At 46.1% G+C, this 22857-nt stretch overlaps 1 protein-coding gene across 18 annotated transcripts in view; it reads left to right on the top strand.

Annotated features, from left to right (window-relative positions):
• Positions 1-22857, top strand: part of PITPNM2 (phosphatidylinositol transfer protein membrane associated 2) — a 158532-nt gene that overhangs the window by 82325 nt on the left and 53350 nt on the right. For all 18 annotated transcript variants that reach the window (XR_008312524.1, XM_053280125.1, XM_053280128.1 and 15 more), the window contains 2 exons: positions 18993-19207; positions 20113-20234. Coding sequence is in view for 17 of the 18 variants with exons in the window: in XM_053280125.1 (XP_053136100.1) it covers positions 18993-19207; positions 20113-20234 (337 nt within the window). In the remaining variant the exon portion in view is untranslated. The remainder of the gene's footprint in view (positions 1-18992; positions 19208-20112; positions 20235-22857) is intronic.

The following is a 22857-nucleotide window of genomic DNA, read 5'->3' as shown; positions in this document are numbered from 1 at the left end:
GAGAGAGAGAGAGAGAGAGAGAGAGAGAGAGAGAGAGTTATTTTAAATAAGGTGATCCTCATAAGCCAAGGGAGAAAGCTAGACAAGTCACTGCTGCCATCTGAGCAACAAGCATCCAGCCAGATGCCTCCCCTTTACTTTGCTACTTTTAGAGTTCATTTTTAGCCTGACATGCAAAAAACACTCCTTCAAAACATCTAGGGTTTGATCTTCCAAGAGGCAGCGAAACCATCGTGCCAGGCCCCTCTTTCTAGTCCTTTTGCGCCACTTCAAGACAAGTGGTGGATGGCTGATGCATGGAGTGTTCCTCTTTTGTAACCGCTTAAGTGGAGGGGAGGGAGAACAAGCAGGCAGCCTCCTTCAAGTCTTCAGCAGAGTCTGTTCTTCAAAGAGCAAAAGAAATCTGAGCCGACTGCCCCTGACACCACCAAACCTGATCAAACCATTGGCCAAGTCAGCCTTGCCCCAAACGCATGGATGATGCTAAGAGGAGCAGCTGTACATCTGAATTCCTTCCTCCTGCAGGGGTAATAAACCTGCAGTTCTTTACCCCCGTTGCACACTATTGGATGCCTGTTATTTGCTGCTCAACAACAACAAAAGTTATCAAAGCAATGGTGGGGAGCGGGGAAACAGGGAACATCATTTAATTAATTAACTAATTAATTAACATATTTCTATACCACCCCTGGGCGGCACAATTAAAATCATATAAACTTTAAAATCATCAACACTAAAATCATTGAAAACTCGACATTAAAAGTATTAAAACTATAAATCTGATTAAAAGCCTGCATCTTCAGTGCCTTTTTAAGAGTTGCCAGAGATGGGGAGGCTCTTATCTCAGCAGGGAGCACATTCCAAAACCCAGGGGCAGCAATGGAGAAGGCCTGTCCCCGAGAAGCCACCAGACAAGTCGGTGGCAACCATAGATGTACCTCTCCAAAAGGGCTCAACAGGCAATGAGGCTCATGGCGAAGAAGGCATTCTCTTAAAAAACAACCAGGTAGCGGATTTAACCCAGCCTTTGTCTCAGAGCAAGCTCATGTGAGGGGAAGAAAAATGCTGAATCACCCTCTCTTGCTTTCACCCACAAAGGCTGTTCCTTTAAAACTTGCCTATTTCTTAAGTAGCTTAATCGCTGCCACCACACCCTAATTCAGGGATGTCAAACTGTGGACCTCCAGCTGTCTTTGGACTACAACTCCCATAATCCCCAGCCACAGTGGCCAATAGCCAGGGATGATGGGAGTTGTAGGCCAACATCTGCAGAAGGGCCACAGTTTGACATCCCTGCCCTAATTAAGACAGAGATTGAAATCCTCCTGTGGATTACGGTTAAATTCCAAGGAGACACTCCTCTTCTTATTACTACATGATCCACACGGCACATTAAGGTCATCTGAGGAGGTCCGTCTCCACTCCAGTTGCCACCGGTTCGTCTGTTGGCAACTCAGAGGCTGGCCTTCTCTGAAGATGCTCCTGTGCTGTGGAATGCACTCCTGGCAGAAATCGCCCATGAGGTAGGAGCGCAACCACGGCAAGGCAGGGATTGCCTCCCAATCCCCTCAGACATTCCAGAAGGAAACTGTGGTCATTAATATAGAAGGCTGCCAAGAGATCCAAAAGGACTAATGGAGTCACACTCCCTCTGTCAATTCCCTGTTGGAGATCATGCATCAGGCCAACCAAGGCAGTCTCCACCCCATAGCCCATCATGATGTCAAGATACACATGGGAGTTATAAGAGCTGGATTCCTGTGAAGTAGGAACTCTCTGTGTGTGAGTGTGCACATGCGCACATCAGGCTCTTTGCAAAGTGCAGGATGGCAGGTCCTTGCCCCAAGGGGCAGCAGCCATGTGTTTAGGGTAATGGCAGTATCTCGCTCCTCGCCCAGCTTTTTTCATCTTGATAAACCTATTGAGATATTGTACAAGATGAATCCTGAGTCACCTGACTCCTCTGTATTGTAGCCAGCATCCTCCTCCGATAAATAGGGCGACAGAGGAACTAGGTGCAGAACTGCTGATACTGGGCACAGTGTTTTGGAACCCATTTTCCCTTGGAAGGCGGAATTTACTACCTTCCATATATAGTGCCATACAGGCCCCGCTTTTCCACCACCACCCTCATGTTGAGATACTGCTGCAGGGCTGGTGTGTGGCCCATAACCCCCCCTGGCTTATTTGTGGGATATAGGGACCTGCTGAAGCTTCAGCTGCTGCAGCTGCCTCACCTGTATGCAAGATGCAGCAGTGCTGTTTTGAGTGGGGAAGCCGCCAGCAACATGGCAGAGCTGCAGAAAGCAACGTAAAGCCATCATTTGGAGACACACGGCTAATTCAAACGGAAAGCCCACCTGAACAACGCGATCCTCACAAGCCAAGAGAAGGGCCTTTTGGATATGCATTTGGGTTACCTCTCCGAACATTGTGTGTGTGTTTTCTTTCTGAATACTGATCAAGATAGCAGTTGATTTTTTTGGTAGGCTTGGCCATCTGGAGAAAGAGGAGTTACATTATTCTTAACACAAACGCAGCTTAGCAGGACTTGAGAAGGTAGGCTTAACCCTCTCCTCCACTTCTCTCCACTATTGCCTCCCCTCTTAAACTGCCTAATTTTGGATTTACCAGACATGTCCTCATAACTATGAGATTCAGGAATTTGTGTGTTTTCCTTAACTCAAAGCAAAGATTCACAAATGTATCAGATATCCTGTTTTGCACAAAAGCTGAATAACCCCAATTATAACTTCTGCTGCTTTACAAAAGAAAAGGGAAAGGAATGTACATACTTTTCAAGGGAGTAAAGTAAGGTAAAGTGTGCCATCAAGTCGATTTCGACTCCTGGTGCCCACAGATCCCTGTGGTTCTCTTTGGTAGAATACAGGAGGGGTTCACCATTGCCATCTCCCACACAATATAAGATTATGATGCCTTTCAGAATCTTCCTGTGATGCTGCTGCCCGATATAGGTGTTTCCCATAGTCTGGCAAACATACCAGCGGGATTCAAACCGGCAACCTTCTGCTTGTTAGTCAAGCATTTCCCCTCTGCGCCACTTAAGGTGACCTTAAGGGAGTAGTGAACACCAAAAACACGAATAGTCAAAAGAAAAACCTCAATGAGCAGAACAAGAAGCAAAACAGTGGCAGACGACAAATGTACACAGTACCTAGTTTGAGACCCTCTGATGGCTTACTCTTGCATCCCCAACCCTTTTTGGAAGCCAGGGCTTAATCCTGGAATAAGAGAAATTACAATAATACAGTAGTAAGCATTTGTTTAGTGCTTTTTGAGTGTGCAAGTGCTTCAGAAGTATTATTGTGATGCCGTCCTTACAACAATGCTTTGTGGTAGGTAAGTATTTCTATATTGCAGCTAGGTTGCTGAGAGGGAGTAGCTTGCCTAGTGAGTTTGACAAAGGTGAAATTCGAACCTTCATAAGCAGCTGCTTTTCATATCGAGTCAGACCACTGGTCCATCTAGCTTAGCATTGTCTACACGGACTGGCAGTAGCTCTCCAAGGTTTCAGGCAGGAGTCTTTCCCAGTCCTACCTGTAAATGCCAGGGAATGAACCTGGGACCTTCTGCATGCAGGCTGATGCTCTACCATTCCCTACGGGGTAATATCTTGAATTGTTTTAAGGTTTTCATTTTTGTCTTAATTTGTTTTATGCTGTTAATTGCCCAGAGATAGAAGTTTGGGGTGGCCTACAAATCTGATAGACAGATAGACAGATAGATAGATAGATACTTTACAGCAGGCAGTGTTCACATGTAGTCATCCATCCAAATGCAAACCAGGGTGGACCCTGCTTAGCAAAGGGGGCAATTCATGCTCACTATCACAGGACCAGCTCTCTTCCTCTGATTGTGCTCCCCTGGGCACTCCCAATTTGCAAATCAGTCTCTGCCAATACATTATACCAATGTTCATTCTAGTACAGTAAATTTTAATAATATGAGAACATACCTCCACTCCCCCTTATCTATCAATCTCTCCTACTGCCCGATCTTTCTTTCCACAAGCAGAAAAGACTCCACATTTTCACAGCAATTCAAAGGCTTTTTTGCAAAACAAATTGCTTTGGGTGTTAGGCATTTGTGTAACTTATATTGTGCGTAGGACTTGGGCCCTTTTGGACACAGGATATGACTTAGTTGTTGCTTAGTACACACAGCACTGCCTGTAGAATAGCATTGCACTGTGAAATCCTTGGGATAACCCCTTGTATTTTTCTTCAGCTGTGTTTGGGCTGCCAGAGTGTTGGTGGTGGTGGTGGTGATGATGATGATGATGATGATGGTTTCCAAGTTGCCCGAAAAACCTTCTCAAGGTCACTTCCAAAGCTGGGCATCAGCCCCGTCTCCTTGAATGGCCACTCTTTATTGAATCATGTGGAGAGATATGGCAGGGTCTGGGCAAAAGAGTTTCCTCTCCTAACAGCTGGCAAAAAACCCCAATACTAATCCCATTCTCGTTAGGTTCTTCAGATGAATTTCTCCGTGTTATATGGCCATCTGTTATAAGCAGCCTGAAAAAGAGCATTCCCTTAGGTGGTGTTATTAACAAGCTACCTCTCTTTCCCTCTCTTACTTTACACATGTCCGTGCCTCACTGACTGTCCTCAGATTCTTTCGCTGAATACGCTGCACCTTAGCTTCTATTGGCCACGTTTGCCCCCAAGCCATCTGCCTCTCTTCCAATGCTAGGGGAATTAGCCATATGGCCAGAGACTAACAGAACAATCATACCTTCAGTAGTTGTGTACGTCATGCCACAGCTGCTCTACTAACAAGCCTTTTGTTATTACCAGAGTTGGGAGGAACCCAGAGATGCTCTAGTCTAACTTGGCCTCCACAAGGAAGGCCCATCAACTCATCAGCTCCCACATATCTCCCGATGCAGCCATTTCAAGCCCTACACATGGATGTGAAATTTGTGTCTCATATTTGATTGTAGAGAAAAGGAAGTCATTCTTTACACCATGCATAATTCATGTATGGAATCCACTGCCCTGAGACCAGATGGCCACTAGCTTATATGGATTTAAAAGTGGAATAAGCTAATTCATTGAGAAAATATCAATCCAGGGTTATTACAACAGTTCTGTGGGAACATCCATGTAAAGAGGTAGAATACCACTGAATAGCAGTTGCTGTGAAGGTGGGGAGACTCTAGGTAGACCTTCCAGTGATCATCATAAGAGCCAAGAAGATTTGTGCAGAAGAAGGCAATCATCCCACCAAGCTGGTTAGGGCTTTAGAGCTACAATGTTGAATTTTTCTCAGAATTGAACTGGAAACCAGTGCAACTGTCTTAAAATGGCATTATCTGTCCTGTGACCTATGCTTGACTTGTGCCATGCAAACCCCTTTCTTAGGTTCAGCCCTGATTTGTTCCAGGTAACCTCTTCCTCATACTGATTCCATCGTTAGATGTACAAAAGAGGATCCTGATACGCTCTAACCCAATTTGTGCGTTGTATGTTAAAAGGCTCATGTGGCATGCTCAGATCTTGATTGCCGGTGGTGACATCATTTGATTTTGCTATTAGTGCTAACGATTTATGTGCTACGCAGAAGCCTGGCCGAAGCTCGGCTCAACCAAATCCATCGGATTGCTGATGCAATCACATTGCCATGGCAACAGATGCTGGAGCTTAAAACTGCCTGTATCTATAACATGATGCTGGCTGGATAAATAAAACAAAATCTGACTTGGGATGCCGATAAACCTTAAAAGACGATGAATGGGATGGCTGCGGAGAGCGAGCAGGAGAATCCCCTTTAGCGACCCTGGTCATTTCTTTTGAGGAATAGCCTGCATGTGAAACTCCACAGAGAATGGTCTGTGGTGTGTTGGTGAATTGATGGGTGGCAAAGGGCTGGCACCAAAGATTCTCCTCAGATTTCTGTTGGGCAAGGCCAGATTCCAAGCCTGCCCTGATATATTTTAGATTCAATTGCAAAACAGCAGTGTGTTTTTCATAGCCCTTGTTGCAGTTCAATTTTGCATCTTGTGCTCTCTATGGTAACAGTGTCAGCTCAGGTCAAAGAGTCACGTTATTTATTTGGATCTTGCTTTTAGCATATCTGTTGCATGTGAACGTTGAAATGTTTAAGGCTGGGGTGAAATGCCTCCCCCATTTTGCTACTCCATGGGTGGGGCGGGCAAAGGGCAATCGCCAGGAGCACTACCACCACCACCACCACCACCACGAAACTGAGGTGGACAGAAACAATGGTATGCTATGGGGCTGATCTCAGCCCCCTTTTTAGCTTCCACAACCTCTCAAAGTTCCACGTAGAAAGTTCTCAATGGCCGCTTGGTTTTTAGATTCAGTAAGTTGAACAAAAATACAGGTGCTCCTGAGGAATGATTGTATGTGGGAGAATGCATTTCTGGCCTAAACCGCATTCCTGCTGCTATGATTCAGGGGGCGCTTCAAGCAGATACCTAAAGATACCTGGACTTGTAAGTCTCTTTATGCTGTCTATGTCAGAAAGCTGCTGGCGCTGCAAACAGATTGCTCCTAATGAATTAGATGTCAGATTGAATGATCCAAAAGAACTGGTGAGCGCACTACCCAGGTATGACTCACGCCACAGCAAAGTGACAGCCCAGAATAAAGCAGGTCCTCCTGTGTGTGTGCAAATGACTGCAGTGCCCATGGGGCTATTGTTATCCAGAGATCTTGGGCAGTAATGATCCACTGAAGAATCAACCATGCCTTCATTGCAGGTAATTCTGTCAAGAACTGTCAGCCAGATTTTGCTTTCAGGATTTTGTTTCATTACGGCTCCTAGCGAAGGCAGCTGCAAACCTAACTACCTGTCATTGTCCCATTTATTCATGCTCCTTAGATGTTCTTCACAGGAGAAGCACACAGACTGGAGCTTTTGAGGTTGAAGGACTGCATCTCCCTTTTGCTTGCAGCAGCATTTCAGACAATTATAAGATATTAAACAACCATCCATCCAGGACCCAAGAGGAGAGCCCATTCCAAAGCTGTACAAAGGAGAGGAGAAAAGCAAATTTATTTCAAGCGACGGTACTTTACTTCTAGTTGATTTGACATTATGCTTCGCTAGACAAGAGGTCAATCCATGCATTATACAATACTGTTACACAGACTTGATCAGGTGTGAGTCAACAAGTGGGCTGTAACACAGCTGTTTGTGTCATTGCCAAACCTTGGCCTTCCTGTGGTCAGGCTTCAACACCTAGCTTCCTGTACAAGTCTGAGCTCTGGGCTTCAAGAGCGAGATCTAAGCAGCAGCTACAGCCTGCCTGAACATTGTCAGGTGAACTCTCGAAGGCCGGTCCTCGCCCACCAGGCGCTATAAATCCTGTACTTCAGAGCTAGCTCCTCAGTCCAAACTCCTGCATCTCTGGTGTGAGGGTGCTCCCTAAGCTCCTACACTTCCCCCCTGGTTGCTCCCTTGGATCTTGACTCTTCCCTGGCCTTCCTGGTGTTCTGTTACTGTTCCAGACCTTGATGTCTGCCTGGTTTGGACCACACACCTGGCTTGTTCGGGCTGACAGCTTGCTCTCCTGGATCCCTCAAGCCAGCAGCCTGGAGCCTGATCCCTGCTAATGCCCGATCAAGGCAGAAGAACTTCTGAGAAGGGCCAAAGAATTGGAGCAGTGGTTTTCAAGCTGTGTTCCACAACATGGTAAATCCTGGACTTCCTTGGGAGCATGTCTAGAGTTTCTCAATAAAGATGTCAATCATGGCAGAGAAGCTTCCTCAGAAGATGGCTTTGTCATCATTGCAGACTGTCCCTGTGCAGCTGGGGTATTGGATGTGTTCTAGAGTGCACTCAGTTCCTGTGGAGCAATGATCTCCAGGCCTGAATGGTCGCCCCAGAAGGTTTTCCAGAATCTGCAACCCACAGCAGCCTGATGGCAGACTCAGCAGACAAATCAACACAAGAATGGTTTCCTACAGCTTGAAAAGAAGAGGATGGAGGCTTGAAATAGCGGGCAATGAGACTCCTCGGAGCCCAGTGAGGAGAGAGGAATCTTGGCGCTACTAAATGGCGGTTTTCCTATTGTTGCTTCCCCCCTCTCCAAAGACAGAGCTGTGTTCTATAATGCCACACTCATTTACTGATTATAGATAGTAATTTTGATATCCTGTCAACTTGTTCACTTATGCTGCAATTACTCAATGACAACACAATATGATTGCATATAAATATACAAGAGGGAAGCAACTTGGGCTAGACAGCAGTGAAAGATAAAGGAAAAGCAGGGGGCACAGTGTTCAGCAGCCGTGCAAGGAGGCAGACAAGCAGATGGGTGCCGGGGCTTAACCACAGGCAGCAGTCATGGTGGAACAAGGAGCCAGAAGACAAGCCGAATCCAAAACCTTGCCCAGGCCGAGGGCGTAGCCTGGCCTGGACCCTTTCATAGGCCTGTCTGTCCAGGGATGAACAGCTAACCCAGGTGGGCAGGTCCAGTCCGGAACCTGGGAACGCTTAGCACCCCCAAAGGACGATCCAGATTGCAGTCTTGGTGGCGCACTGCATGGAGCAACCATGAACCAAGCTGAAGGTTGCCAGTTCTAGCCGTGGCATAGGCGTAGCGCCTATTGGACAAACAAGGACAAATGTCCCTGGGCCCAGAGGGTCAGGGAGCCCCCAAGCAGACTGGAACACCCCTGCCCTTGTCCCACCGCTGCTTCTTATCTTTGGCCCCGTGCGGCGGTGGCGGGTGCTGTGGCTGGGCCTCTCCTCTCCGGCAGGCCTCCCTCTCTCTCTCTCGCCAGCTGGCTGAACTGCATGCGTGCGCAGTTCTGACTATGGAAGTCGCATGCCCGTGATGTGTTTGTTGCCCTGCTCCTTATCAGATGCAGGGTGTGTAGCTTGGGGTGCACATGCACTTTGCGCGCATGATAGAAGGGGTCCTCTCTAAAGATTTTGTCCCTGGGCCCCCGGGGGTCTCGCTATGCCCCTGAGCCCTGGTGTCTTCTGACATCAGCCTGGATTTATGAAACTTATTACTATGGGCTGAATACTATGTTTATCTCCCTCCTAGGAGATGTGGTTTGCAAAGGGCTGTGTCCCCTGTTGGTTTATAAAGATAAGGTCTATAGAGCCTTGTTCCATCAATGTTTTAGATCAGGCCTGCTCAACTTCGGTAGTCTCCCAGCTGTTTTTGGACTACAGCTCCCATAATCCCCAGCCACAGTGGCCAATAGCCAGGAATTATGGGAGTTATAAGCCAAGAAGTGTAAGCCAAGTGTCTGTATCTGTTTGTTACATCTGTATTCCACTCTTCTCCCAATGAGCTCAGGGCTACCCCTTTTATCCTCACAACAACCCTGTGAGGTGAGCTATATTGCGGGAATGGATGACTAACCAAAGGTCACCCAGTGAGCTGAGAGAGGATTTTGAACCCACACGATCTGCTCCCACATGACCCTGCCCAACCCTCAACAGAGAGACCCTGCTTCCTGTCTTGACCTTGTGTACCTGCCAACGTGCTATCACCCTAGACAGAGCCTTCCCTGTGGTGATGCCAAGGTGGTGGAATATCCTCCCCAGAGAGATCCACCTGGCCACTTGCTTGGCCTCTTTATTTCCCTCATTTCAGCAAGATTTTCATTTATAGTGTAATTATATGCAGCTGCTCTTGTTTTCTGCTGCTCTTACGTTTGAGTTTAGCCAAGAGGCTGAGAAATGAACTTCTGCTGTATTTGTGGGTCATGGTTTCTTTTTATCGCAGGCAATAGCCTTTGTACTGTATGGTAGTGGTGGTGATTTTGTTTCGTTTAAAATTAAACTGCTTTGTGTGTGTTGACAGAAAAGCAGGGTAAGAAGAAAGAACAGGCCTTCCCAGCCTTAGTCCAACACTCTGGCCACTGCACTGTACAAAGAGGTCATAAAAAGATCTGTCTTGGTGCGCTCACGCTCTCTCTCCCCTAGTTCGAGGGTTTTCTCCAACTCCTTTGCAGTTAACCTCCAGAGATCAAGAAATCGATGGGTTACGTCTCTCTGAGTGTAATGAGGACAGAGGTTACACTCAAATTCTGGAATGAGTTTAATAAGCTGGAGAGATGGGCAGATGGTAACGAAATGAAATTTGGCAGGGATTAACGCAGAGTATTACAGAGGAGAAGAATCGAATGCAGGAGTTTAAAATGTGAGGGAGCAGCACTTCCAAGAAAAAAAATTAGAGGTCATGAGAGTGGGTAGCAAAGATTGCAGGAGTTAGTCATGTGCCTAGCAAGCACTGCTGCGGACACACAAAGCCAAAACCATCTGAAGTTGTGTCAACAGAAGCAGTGTTTCCAAGATGTTTATTACACGGTTGTGCCGCCCTTGAGTTGGCATGAATTCTGACGACCTCCTCCAAAAGGAGGAGGTCCAGACCAAATGCTAATCAGACCAAATGCTTCCTAGGCTGGTTGTGTTATTTTTGAACCTTGTGAAAATGTTGCTTTTGTTGACTGTGGCCGGTTACCGCACATCAAGATGGACATTGATGGGGGCAGGGCTGCCAAAAAAGTTAGGAGGGCAACTTATCTGGCCTTCTAAAGACAACATTCAAGCAACATCCGATTATTTAAACATTATTTTGTAAAAAAAATGTCGGGGGGGGTGCAAACCTGTCCCTGGGTTACAGGACTTGGAGGATGGCCAGTAGCTCTGTTCTTAGTCAGGACTGGGTGTATTCCCAGCTAACCCATCTATAGTCCAGTGGAGCAAGTAAATGTCCAAGTCTGGCTGCAACTCATTATCTTCATCCAAATAGGCCAAGTGCCACGTCCAGGGAGCTGCTGTCAGAAACCAGTGGCTGCTTGCTGGCCCTCCGATTGACAAAGATCGGCCCCTACCTCAGCTACCAAGGGAGGGCAGCTGGAAAAATAGGAGGTCTACAGACCCCACCCAGCTAAGCCTAAGTGCATGCAACTGTCTTTTCTCATATTCCTTCCTTGTGCTTCTGGCCTGCTAGGAAGCTGCCTTATTCCAAGTCAGACCACTGCACTGGTCCATCTAGCTCAGGATTATGCACACTGACTGACAATGGCGCTGCAGGCTGTAGTCTTTCTCAGTCCTACCCAAAGAGGCTGGGGATTGAACCTGGGACCTTCTGCAGGCCAAGCCGGTGCTCTTTCATTGAGAGCTACTGCCTCTCCCTTTCTTCGCTGCTGAACGCTCTTCCGCTGGAATCAATGGGACTGAAAAGTCCTCAGCTTCAGGTTGGATCCTGGCCTGTGCTGCTTCCACTTCAGTTTCCAAAAGAGTTGCATTCTCTGTCATTGCGATAACAAGCCCCCCTCAGTGATATTAAAACGTCAGCTCACTAAACCGGAGAATATAGTATTATAGAGCAGGAGACGTGCCTCTTGTTATTTGTTCGTAGAGAACAGCTTGTGCTGTGGCTTTGCTATTTACGAGCAACAGGTTTTAGCAAGTGTAATGCTGTCAGGCTACAGATTGTATCCTGGTACGAGCCCCATACTTCTCATCTGCAACAAAATACATCCCTGCGATCAATGGAAAGAAAAGCATGCCAAGCCGGTTGTAAATGTTGCCTAACTTTGATAGCTTTGAAAGGTCGCTCCGTAAGCTGTAATCAACAGCAAAGAACAATACTCACCATCATCAGAGTTAAGAATCTAGGCTAATGCCTGGCTCAGCTATTCTCTCCCAGCCTTGCACAATACTAGTCCTTACTGCAAAGTAGCTTTGCTGCAAACGAATATATATAGACTGAGATCTTACACAGCACTGCAAAATCTATCCCATTGCGGCCTGATTTGACAGGTCAATGGTTTCCACATATCTTCAGCTTCTGTTCCACCATAAGTGGAATCAGTGCCATCCCAATGCATTATAGGTTCCACAACTCTGTTGTTAGGGCAATGTTTTGAAGGACTGCGTGTACGTCACTATTCAGTGCTCCTATTTCGTAGCCTTCAGCCAGCTTTTTTTGGTCCCCTCCCCCTATTAATTCATTAATTCATTTGATTTCTGTACCGCCCTTCCAAAAATGGCTCAGGGTGGTTTACATTAAAACAAAACAATTAAAATTAATTAACAGTTAAAAACAGAGACTATAAAACACCACAAAACAATTAACAGTTAAAAAATTCAAAACAGTTTGAAAACCTTGGAAAACCAGGTTACAAGTTAAAAACATTTACAGCAATTTAAAAACCCTGGAAGGCCAGGCCAAACAGCAAAGAGCCACTTCTTAAAAGTGCCAGTTCTCTTTATTGAGCAGGGGGGAGAGCAACTGGCCCTGTCCATCCCCAGCACAGCATCCCTCCAGTGGCTGTTGCTGGTGTCTATCATGTTTCTTTTTTTATATTGTGAGCCCTTTGGGGACAGGAAACCATATTTATTTATTTTTAACACATCTATGTAAACCGCTTTGGGAACTAAAAAAAAAAAAAAGCGGTATATAAATACTGATTGTGTTGTATTGTATTGTGGCCTGTGCCACGGGCCAGAGGGCTGAGAGCCGCTGTGATATGTGTGTGTGGGCGGATTGTTTGTTCTTAATTATTGTTTGTTTTTACTATTTTATTTATTATGAATAATGATGCTATTATTGCAGTCTGCTGCAAGTTGCCTCGGATCATTCATTTGAAAGACGAGGTATATATCCTATAAATAAATGAATAATTTCTCCCTCCCCTCCCAAATGTGTCTTGTCCTTTTAATTCTAAATTGTAAACCTACCTGTGGGCAGAGCCTATGTGGCTTTTGATTTTAAGCACTTTGTAAATATTCATAATAATTTTGTGTCCTCCTATGTCCTGAAAAAGCTCAGGGTGGTGTACAGAGTTTTCCTGTTCTGTCTTCACAGCAGCCGGGCGCTGTGGGGTAGTTTGAAGCTGTGAAATAGTGACTTACCTAGGTCACCCAGTGAGTTTTATGGTAGAGGAGATAGTCTGAACCCAGGCTGACTGAAGTCCAACACGCTGGTTCACAGCATGCATTATTTTGATCACTCCCCCCTACACAAATTTATGTGCATACTCATTCATTGCTCAACCAGCACACCACTACTAAAGATCCAATGTCAAATTAGCAAGAACATCCTCTTTTCAGATACAGCCTTTCCACCCAGAATGACACAAATACAGCTATTTTAGTGACTGTCCTTAATCAGCATAATGAAACCACAGGAAGACAAGTTGGGTTTCCTGTACTGGAGAATCTGGGAGTGTTCACTACAGAACCCCTTGGCAGCTTTTATGTGTGATAAAATCCCAAGATAAAAAGCAGTATCCTGTAGAAATGAGGAGGTACCCTGTTTGTACATGGATCATGGTGTGTGGCAATTGCATGTGTGTGTGTATTTTGTTTCACTGGGAAGCTGGTGTTGGCAGCCATAGAAAATCTTAGTTGTTCTCTTGCCATTTCCTGAAAGGAGCTGTTCTAGTTTTCCCTAATTGACATCTACCTTGAATTGGAGGAGTGACCAAAGACCTGTGGCTCAGTTTCCTTTTATTCAGAGTGGGAGCCTTTCTAAACAAGAGCATTTGTTACAGTAAGATTGGTGAGTTTTCACATCTAATTTTATCCAAAGTGACCGTAGGCTGTGTAAACACTTGAGTTTTTCCTACTGTTTCTTGTGCATTTTCCTGTGGAGACACCTCAGTTTCCACATTACAAAATGCTGTTGTAATGCTTCCTCTATCCACCGCAGTACCCACTCTCTTTCCTTTCTGGCCACCATGGCTGTCTGCTGTTGCCACCCACAGCCAGGGTTCTGTAAGCACTTTGGGCAGCTCAGGCAAACAGTAATATTCTAGCTTTCCCACATATTGAAGGGCCATTTGTGGTATGTGGGGTGGCATGAATGTCGTTTATACAGGCAGCAACATTCCCCGACGAACTCAGCATTGAAGCTGGTATAATTTACCATCTAGAAAAGCTCTGGCTGCTTTTTAGGGCTTGTTGCAGAGTTGATGACGAATAGGGAGCTGTTAAGCTGCTTGGATGACATTCATCTGAATTGTTCTTTCCATAACCGCTATCACGAGGTCATGTGCCGTGTCTTGTCCCGTGATTACAAGGCTCTGCCGGGAGATTTATTTTAATAAAAGCCTTTTAAGTAACAGCCTTTCTTGCTAATCATAGTGCATCTGCTTCACTGGGTTCCCTGTTAGGAGTAATTTAATGCTATTACTTTAGCCAGGATGGATCTGTGTCGCCATCTGCCCTGGAAATGTAGTGATGGGCTGTCCGGATTGCTAGGAGTCCTTGCTAGGGGGGGAGTTCCAAGGGGATGACTGGATTTTCTGTTGTAATACAGTATAAGAGGGTTTGCCCTGACTATGACTCAGATATAACTCTGCCTCTAAAGAGATGTAGAGCATCTCTGCTGGGAGATATGATGGTGGGGTAGGAGATCTACTACTTGCTAGGAAATGGCATGATTTGATGGCATGGTCAAAGATAGGCTAGGGGTCAGGTAGGTTTTAATATGGGTATTTAATTTATTTATTTATTTATTTATTTACTTACTTACTTACTTATTTGATTTCTTTACCACCCTTCCAAAAATGGCTCAGGGCGGTTTACACAGAGAAATAATAAATAAATAAGAAATAAGTTGGATTCCTATCCCCAAAGGCTGCAAGCACCTTCTCTGAGAGATGAGAAGCTCAAACTGGGGAGCCAAGCTCAGGGGAAATCTTATATAGCGTCCCTGGGGTCCCTATTGGTTCCGCAGGTCACCGGATTCTTCCTGCAGTTTATCTTCTGGCCACTTCGGGTGGGGGCGCTGTGTAGCAGCAAGGCTCCGGTCATCCGGTCCCTCTCTGGACACACGGTCATGAAGCGAGTCAGGCACCAGAGCTCTGCTGCCAGTATTTCTGGTTTGAGATTCCTGGAGACTCGACAGGGAGTGTATTCCAGAGTCTCAGAGCAGCAGTAGAGAAGGCCAGTCTCAGACGAGTTAGTGGCAGCTGCAGATGGACCTCTCCGGATGATCTCAATGTGTGCTGGGGCGCATAGCGAAGAAGACGTTCTCTTAAATACCCAGAGCATATTTCAGGCATATAGAGTGCCTTTCAGTAATCTAACCTAGAGGGACTAGGGCATGAGTGGCTGAGGCCAGATCTGAGTTACCTAGGAAAGGGCACAGCTCACATTCTAGCCCAAGCTGGTCAAAGGCCCTTCCAGCCACCACTGCTATGGAAGCATAAAATACCCTGTGTAACGGAAGGAAAGTAAAACCGCTCATTTTCCTCCCGCTCCCTGGCTGCTTTTCTTGCCATCTTGTCCTCAGACAGAGATTAAGATCTTCTGTCTCTTATTAATAATTCTTTTTGTTGAACAGGGATTACTTTTCATCTTGTTTGCCTGCTAAAAATAAAAGGTCATTATTGAAGTATCTTTGACAATTCATAATTGACAATTCAGTCAATTCATAACTCTAATCTCAGCTTGTCTTTAACTCCCCAAGTGCCCACCTCTCAAAAGCACTTATAATATGCAGACTGGTTGGGAGGGGATGAAATTTAAGAAAAGACTTGGAGCATTGTTTGTGTGTGTTTAATGGAAATTCCTGTCCTTGGCCTTCGCGATACTGCTTCTACTAGAAACATAAAAGTGTCCTTAGTCTTTCAGTGTTGGGCATTCAGTGTTGTTTTTCATTAAAATAATGTAGCTGAATTTTCCCCAAATGCTGCAGAACATTTCCCCCTGTAAACCAAGATGTAGCATCTAATGGAGATGGCCTATCTATGCTACAAACATAATATAGCACATACGGTGCTAATATATTCTATGCAGTTTCCAGACAGCCCTCGGGGAGTTTCCAGCACCCAGGGCCGGCAACTCTGTTGAGGCCCTGCTGACTATCTAGAACTTGGAGACACCCTGGGCTATTGACATGGTCTCTCCTAAATGCCCTCTCTGGCTTGGTGGAGCCTGTTCTGCTCCTTGGTTTCCTGAGGAGCTTAGGGCAATGAAACAACTCGGACAATGGCTGGAACGATGCTAGAGGAAGAGCCGTGATGAATCCAACCAAACACAGGCTAGAACCCATTTTTGGGACTACTCCATGGAGGTGGGGACAGCAAAGAAATGTTTTTACGCTGCCTCCATTGCATCTGCTCAGGCTAGCGGAGCTTTTTCATGTAGCAAAGTTATTGCTTCACACATCCTCTTGTGTAATGGGGGAGGAACCATCTATAGCCCGCTGTGATCAGTTTGCGTGCCACTTTGCAGATAAAGTTGCTCAGATCCATGCCGATTTGGACTCAAGGATTTTGGCAGTTCCGGCAGATGTGCCTCGGGTACCATCTGGTTCTATTGTGTTGGATTCTTTTTGGTTGGTGCAGCCTGAGGATGTGGACAGGATCCTGGTCAGTGTGCAGGCAACATTGTGTGTTCTAGATCCTTGCCCTTCATGGCTAATAAAAATCTGTCAGGCAGGGTACGGGCGGATGATTGGAGGCTATAATCAATGCTTCATTAAGGGAGGACAGGATGCCATTGTGCCTCAAGGAGGCGGTGGTGAGACCACTGTTTAAAAAGCCCTACCTTGATCCCTCCAACCTGAACAATTACAGTACTGTTTCTAACCTCTCCTTTTGGGGCAAGGTGATAGAGTGTGTGGTGGCATCTCAGCTGCAGAGAGTCTTGGATGATACAGATTATCTACATCCCTTTCAGTCTGGCTTCTGTCCTGGATATGGGACTGAGACTGCCTTGGGACTGAGACACCCTAGTGGATGACCTACTCCGGGAGCTTGACTGGGGGGGGGTGCGTCCTTGTTGGTTCCGGTGGACCTCTCAGCGGCGTTCAATACCATCCACCATGGCATCCTTCTGGACCACCTCTCGAGTATGGGGACTGGAGGCATTGCTTTGGAGTGGCTTTGGTCCTCTTGGGGGAAAGGTCCAGAAGATGGTGCTGGGGGACTGCTGTTTGGCTCCTTGGCCATTGGTTTGTGGGGTCCTGCAGGGTTCGGTTTTGTCCCCCATGCTGTTCAACAACTACATGAAACCACTGGGAGAGGTTATCCGGGGACTTGGACTCAGTTGTCAGCAATATGCAGATGACACTCAGCTCTATCTCTCCTTATCATGTGGTCCTAGGAAGGCAGTGGATGACCTGAATCAGGGGTTGGAGGCCATGATGGGCTGGATATGAGCTAGTAAACTGAGATTAAATCCAGACAAGATGGAGGTGCTGTTGGTAAATAGAAGAGCCAATTGGGATGAAGGGATTCAACCAGTTCTGGATGGGGTTGCACTCTTCTTAAAAGAGCAAGTGCGTGGCTTGGAAATTCTGCTGGGTCAGGCTCTGCTTTTGGATGCTCAGCTGGAGGCGGTGGCCAGAGGTGCTTTTGCACAACCTCAGCTAGTGTACCAGATGTATCCTTTCCTCAAGAAGGCAGATCTAGCCACAGTTACCCACACCTTAGTTACATCACGGCTGGCTTACTGCAACACACTCTACATGGGGCTGCCCTTAAGGAATATTCAGAAACTGCAGCTAGTGCAAAATGTGGCAGTTAGGATTTTATCCGGAGCTGCCTGCTGGGATCATATTATGCACATTTCTGAAAGAATTGCACTGGCTACCAGTTTGTTTCCAGGTCCAATTCAAGGTTATGGTTTTGACCATAATGGTTTGGGCCTTGGATATCTGAAGGACCACCTGCTCCCAAGGGTTTCTGCCCACTTGATAAGATCATTGAAGGGGGCTCTGCTCTGCGTGCTGACGGTAAGAGGGGCTCAGCATCCAAGCACGCAGGACGGGGCCTTCTCAGTCATTGCCCCCAGGCTTTGGAATGCTATCCCAGCTGTCATCCGCTCCTCAGCCTCCACCACAGTTTTTAGAAAACAAGTAAAAACATGGCTCTTCACCCAGGTTTTGATATGAGAATAAAGTTTTTGCTGCTGCTGCTGCTGCTGCTGCTGCTGCTGCTGCTGCTGCTGCTGCTGTGTGTTTTGTGTGTTACTGTTTCACATAGGTTTTTAAACTTTTAGAGATCTATTATTTTTATATTTAATATTGGTGATTTTAATTCGTATTTGTGCATTGTTTTAATTATATTGTAAACCACTCTGGGATTATTTTAATGAAAAGCGGTATATAAGTGGAAAAATGAATAAATTACAATAAAATAAATAAATATTGATCTTTTGTCAGATTAACTGCATGGCTTTCCTGTACCACCCAAAAAGAAGAATCCTGGGCATTGTAGCTTGTTATAGGTGCTGAGAATTCTTTACTTGAGATCCCTCACAGCACTACTATTCCTAGGGTTCCCTGGGGGAAAGGGAATGCCTTTCTAAGTCTGCAATGCAGTCATGCCCAGAGAGACTTTGTGCATTCTGGTTATTACATTTTAGTGTTGTTGGGGGAGAGAACAGAGGGAGGAGACAGATAGGAGAGACCTTCTTGAAGGATGATGAAATATAAACATGCGAACTCTGTTCACATATTTTGTTCAACATACATCAAACAAGTGTACACTGTACACAGATATAGTTATTCACATGTTGTGTTGTACACAGCATGGCAGTACACTTCGTATGTTTACCATGTATTTGAGTGGTTCACTTTTTAAATAAACACAGCTGCAGTCATTCACAGAAATGAATGACTGTACATGTGTGAGTGTATGGACGTCCACACGTTTCCACAACATGAAGGACGATAGGGAGAGGGCATGCCCTCAGCTCTTGCCTGTGGGCCTCCCAGGGGCATCTGGTGGGCCACTGTGTGAAACAGGATGCTGGACTAGATGGCCTTTGGGCCTGATCCAGCAGGGCTGTTATTTTGTTCTTATGTTCTTAGGGATATTAGACCTTATTGCAGTTGGGGATGCAGATGGCTGTGTGTCTACGGATGTGTTTACCAAGGACTTCACCCCAGAATTATGACCGGCCACCAGCTCTGAGGGACCTCTGTTCACTCTGGTGTCATCCACTGACAATCCTTTACTCTAGAGGCAGGATGGAACCAGCTTGTAATCCCCTTTTGGTTATCGTTTCAGAAAAAGAGCCGAGAAGAGACGTGTGGTGAAGGCAGCGGTGTAGAGATCTTGGAGAACCGTCCATACAGAGATGGTCCTGGTGGCAACGGGCAGTATACCCACAAAGTATACCATATTGGTATGCATATTCCCAGTTGGTTTCGGTCTATACTGCCCAAGGCAGCATTAAGAGTTGAAGAGGAGTCGTGGAACGCATATCCTTATACAAGGACAAGGTGCCACCTCTTGATACGTTTGTCATTTCCTACATGTTAGCTTTAATGGACAGAGTGCTTTGTCGAGTTGACCTACTACTAGTAAAACTAATATTTATATACTGCCTTTCAACAAAGTTTCCAAAGCAGTTTACATAGAAAAATAAAGAATGAGTAAATAAGATGGTTCCTAAAGGGCTCACAGTCTAAAAAATAAATATAAGGTAAACACCAATAACAGCCACTGAAGGGATGCTGTGCTGGGGTTGGACAGGGCCAGTTGCTCCCCCCCCGATAAATATAAGAGACTCACCACTTTGAAAGGTGCCTCTTTGTTCAGTTAGCAGGGGTCAGATTCAGGACCTTGAGTTGTCTTCCCAACAGTCCTGCGAGGTTTGTCCCTATTCAGCCTAGCGTAGTATGTCTCCAGTGGCTGTTGTTGATATCTCACTTGTGCTCCTTTTTAGACTGTGAGCCCTTGTAGGAGGTAGGGAGTCACTTTCTCATTCCTCTTACTCATTTTCTTGTGCCTTTTCGCTATGTAAACCGTTTTATGAACACGTTGCTGAAAAGCTGTACATAAATATTCTTAATCCTAATAAGATATAAGGCTCTCTCCTCTAGAGAAGAAAAGTGCATGTCTTTGAGTCAGCATCTGCAGGGCAGTGAGCTTGCGTGAGTTTTGCCAAGTTTGCAAAAAATGGATGTTTATCTTATGAAAACCAAGGTGTGAATGAATTCCGCATTACACTGTATGTCCTTGAACTTTTAAAAAAAATTGCTTTCCCTTTGGAAAGCATCTGCATTTGGTAACACACTGGGTATAAGGATTTTTATTCATTCATAACAATAACAAAAACACCAACCAGAACTTTAGGTGTGAGAAGCCTTTAGTCTAAGCTTTCCCATCGTGCTTTCTTTTTCAGGTACACATGCCCATTTGTGGAGAAATTCTCTATTGATATTGAAACCTATTATATAGCTGACTCAGGAGAGCAAGTCAACGTGTTCAACCTTTCCCCTGCAGAGAAAAGGCAGACAGTTCTTGGTGAATATTATCCCCCTCCCTTGCCTTTCATCCTGCCTTACAATTGCTATTTTATAAGTGTATATTTTTAAAATGTGTGTGTAGTATTGCTACTGATACAGTGAGAATCTTTCCATATTGTATGAAGGAGAAATATGGGTGAGCACATGTTTTGCATGCAGAAGATCATTGGTTCAGTCCCCAGCATCTCCAGTAAAGCTCATAAGCACAGCCCTGTTGGATCAGGCCCAAGGCCTATCTAGTCCAGCATCCTGTTTCCTACAGCGGCCCACCCGATGCCTCTGAGAAGCCCACAGGCAAGAGGTGAAAGCATGCCCTCTCTTCTGCTGCTACTCCCCTGCAACTGGTAGGGAAGAGCAGAAGGTTCCAGGTTCCCTCCCTGGCAGCATCTCCAGATAGGGCTGAGAGAGATTCCTGCCTGTAACCTTGGAGAAGCCACTGCCAGTCTGTGAAGACAATACTGAGCTAGATAGTCCAGTGGTCTGACTCAGTATATGGCAGTTTTCTATGTTCCTATGGTATCCAGAGGGATCTTGCCTCGGGGGCTGGAGGTGGCCTATAGCCCTCAGACTAGGAGCCGTTGATAGACTTGTCCTCTGTGAATTTCTCTAAGCCCCTTTTAAAGCTACCCAAACTAGTTGCCACCACTACATCCTGTGTCAGAGAATTCCATAGACTAATTATGCTCTCTGTGCTTCCTTTTGTCAATCCTAAATTTCCTGGCCTTCAGTTTCATGGGGTGACCCCTGGTTCTAGCATACTGAGAGAAGAAGAAAAAAATTTTTGTCCACTCTCACTGCTTCAGGCATAATTTTATACACCTCGATCATGTCTCCCCTTAGTCGCCTCTTTTCAAAACTAAAGAGCTCAAGATGCTGTAATCTTGCCTCATAAGGAAGGTACTCCAGGCCCTTGATCATCTTTGTTGCCCTCTTCTGCAACTTTTCCAGTTCTGCAATGTCCTCCTTAAGATATGGTGACCAGAAGTCACTCTGGTACTCCAAATGTGGCCGCAGCATAGATTTGTATAAGAGCATTATAATATTAGCATTTTTGTTTTCAATCCCCTTCCTAATGATCCCTAGCATGGAATTAGCCTTTTTCTCAGCTGCTGCTCACTGAGTCAACAACTTCATCGAGCTGTCTGTCATGACCCCAAGATCTCTCTCCTGGTCAGTCACCAACAGCTCAGACCCCATCAGTATGTATATGAAGTTGCTTGTCTTGCCCCAGTATAGGAACATAGGGACCTGCCATATACTGAGTCAGATCACTGGTCTATCTAGCTCAGTATTGTCTTCACAGACTGGCAGCGGCCTCTCCAAGACTGCAGGCAGGAATCTCTCTCAGCCCGATCTTGGAGATGCTGCCAGGGAGGGAACTTGAAATCTTCTGCTCTTCCCAGAGCGGCTCCATCCCCGGAAGGGAATATCTTCCAGTGCTCACACTTCTAGTCTCCCATTCATGTGCAACCAGGTCAGGTCCCCTGCTTAGCTCAGGGGACGAGTCATGCTCGCTCCCTGCGTCACTTTACACTTGCTTACACTCAACTGCATTTGCGGTTCAATAAATCTTTATTAATTGAGTAATTAGTCAATAATTAGTTTATTAATTGTCAGTAAGAAGGTCAGGTAGGGGCCATCATGCAGATGTTTGGGGGGGGGCAATTGCAGCCCTGAGGGACAGCCAGGGCGGAAGGGTTGAAGTCGTTTTGAGGGCTGAAATAGAAAACGGCAAGGATCAAGAAGCCATGTCCTGTGCCAAAGGTGGCTTCTGTGCCCCCCACAAAGCTGTGGCGTAGACTCAGAGCTGGCCTTTATTGCACTGGGAACCGAGAGAGCAGGAGCTATGGGGCCTGCAGCTCCCATTGCAGAGGCAAGTGGAACCAACTTAGAGGGTGGCAGTGGCGTGTGTGTGTGTGTGTACGTCTCTCTACTCGGAATGCATAGACCAGTTAATTCCATAAGAAAATGAGCTGAGATGCTTCCAACCTGAGATTTAAATGCCCCCTGACACCAGTTTCTGCATACAGGTTTATTTTAAGAGAACCATTAATTAGTTCCGCTACATCTGCACGGCCACTACCACTCCTCTTTCATTGTTAAGTGCTCGTTAAATAACTCTCAAGACCTAAAAGCAGAAAATTCCAGCTGCACAAGGACGGCGGTGGAGTATGTTGAGGACAAAACACCCTGGCGGCCCTGTTTTATCCGGAGCGGTTTGGCTCCGGAGGCAGAAAATTCAAATGCCTGTCCTGCAGCCCACTAAACCAAATTGGCGCGGGGGGGTGCCTGTTTGCTTAATGGTGGAGCCCCTGCTTTGTATGCAGAAGGTCCCAAGTTCGAACCCGAGCATCTCCAGGTAGGGCTAAGAGAGACCCCTGCTGAAACTTGGAGAGCTGCTGCCAGTCAGTGTAGACATTAAGCGCCTAGCGATGGACCCAGTTTTTCAGTGATGAGAAAACTTCAGTTGTCTTGCAGAAGCCATCTATAAACCTATAGGAGCCGCTCTGCGCCCTTGCTCATTTCAACTTGGAAGTTGGACTTGGAAGGGGGCCGGTGTGGTGCCCTGTGGCTCAGATCTGTCTCCCAGAACCCCACATCTGAGGCAGTGGCCTTGCCGG

This window comes from Hemicordylus capensis, chromosome 15 (assembly GCF_027244095.1).
Source record: "Hemicordylus capensis ecotype Gifberg chromosome 15, rHemCap1.1.pri, whole genome shotgun sequence".
Classification (NCBI taxonomy): Eukaryota; Metazoa; Chordata; class Lepidosauria; order Squamata; family Cordylidae; genus Hemicordylus; species Hemicordylus capensis.
This window is presented reverse-complemented; position numbering and strand designations above follow the sequence as displayed.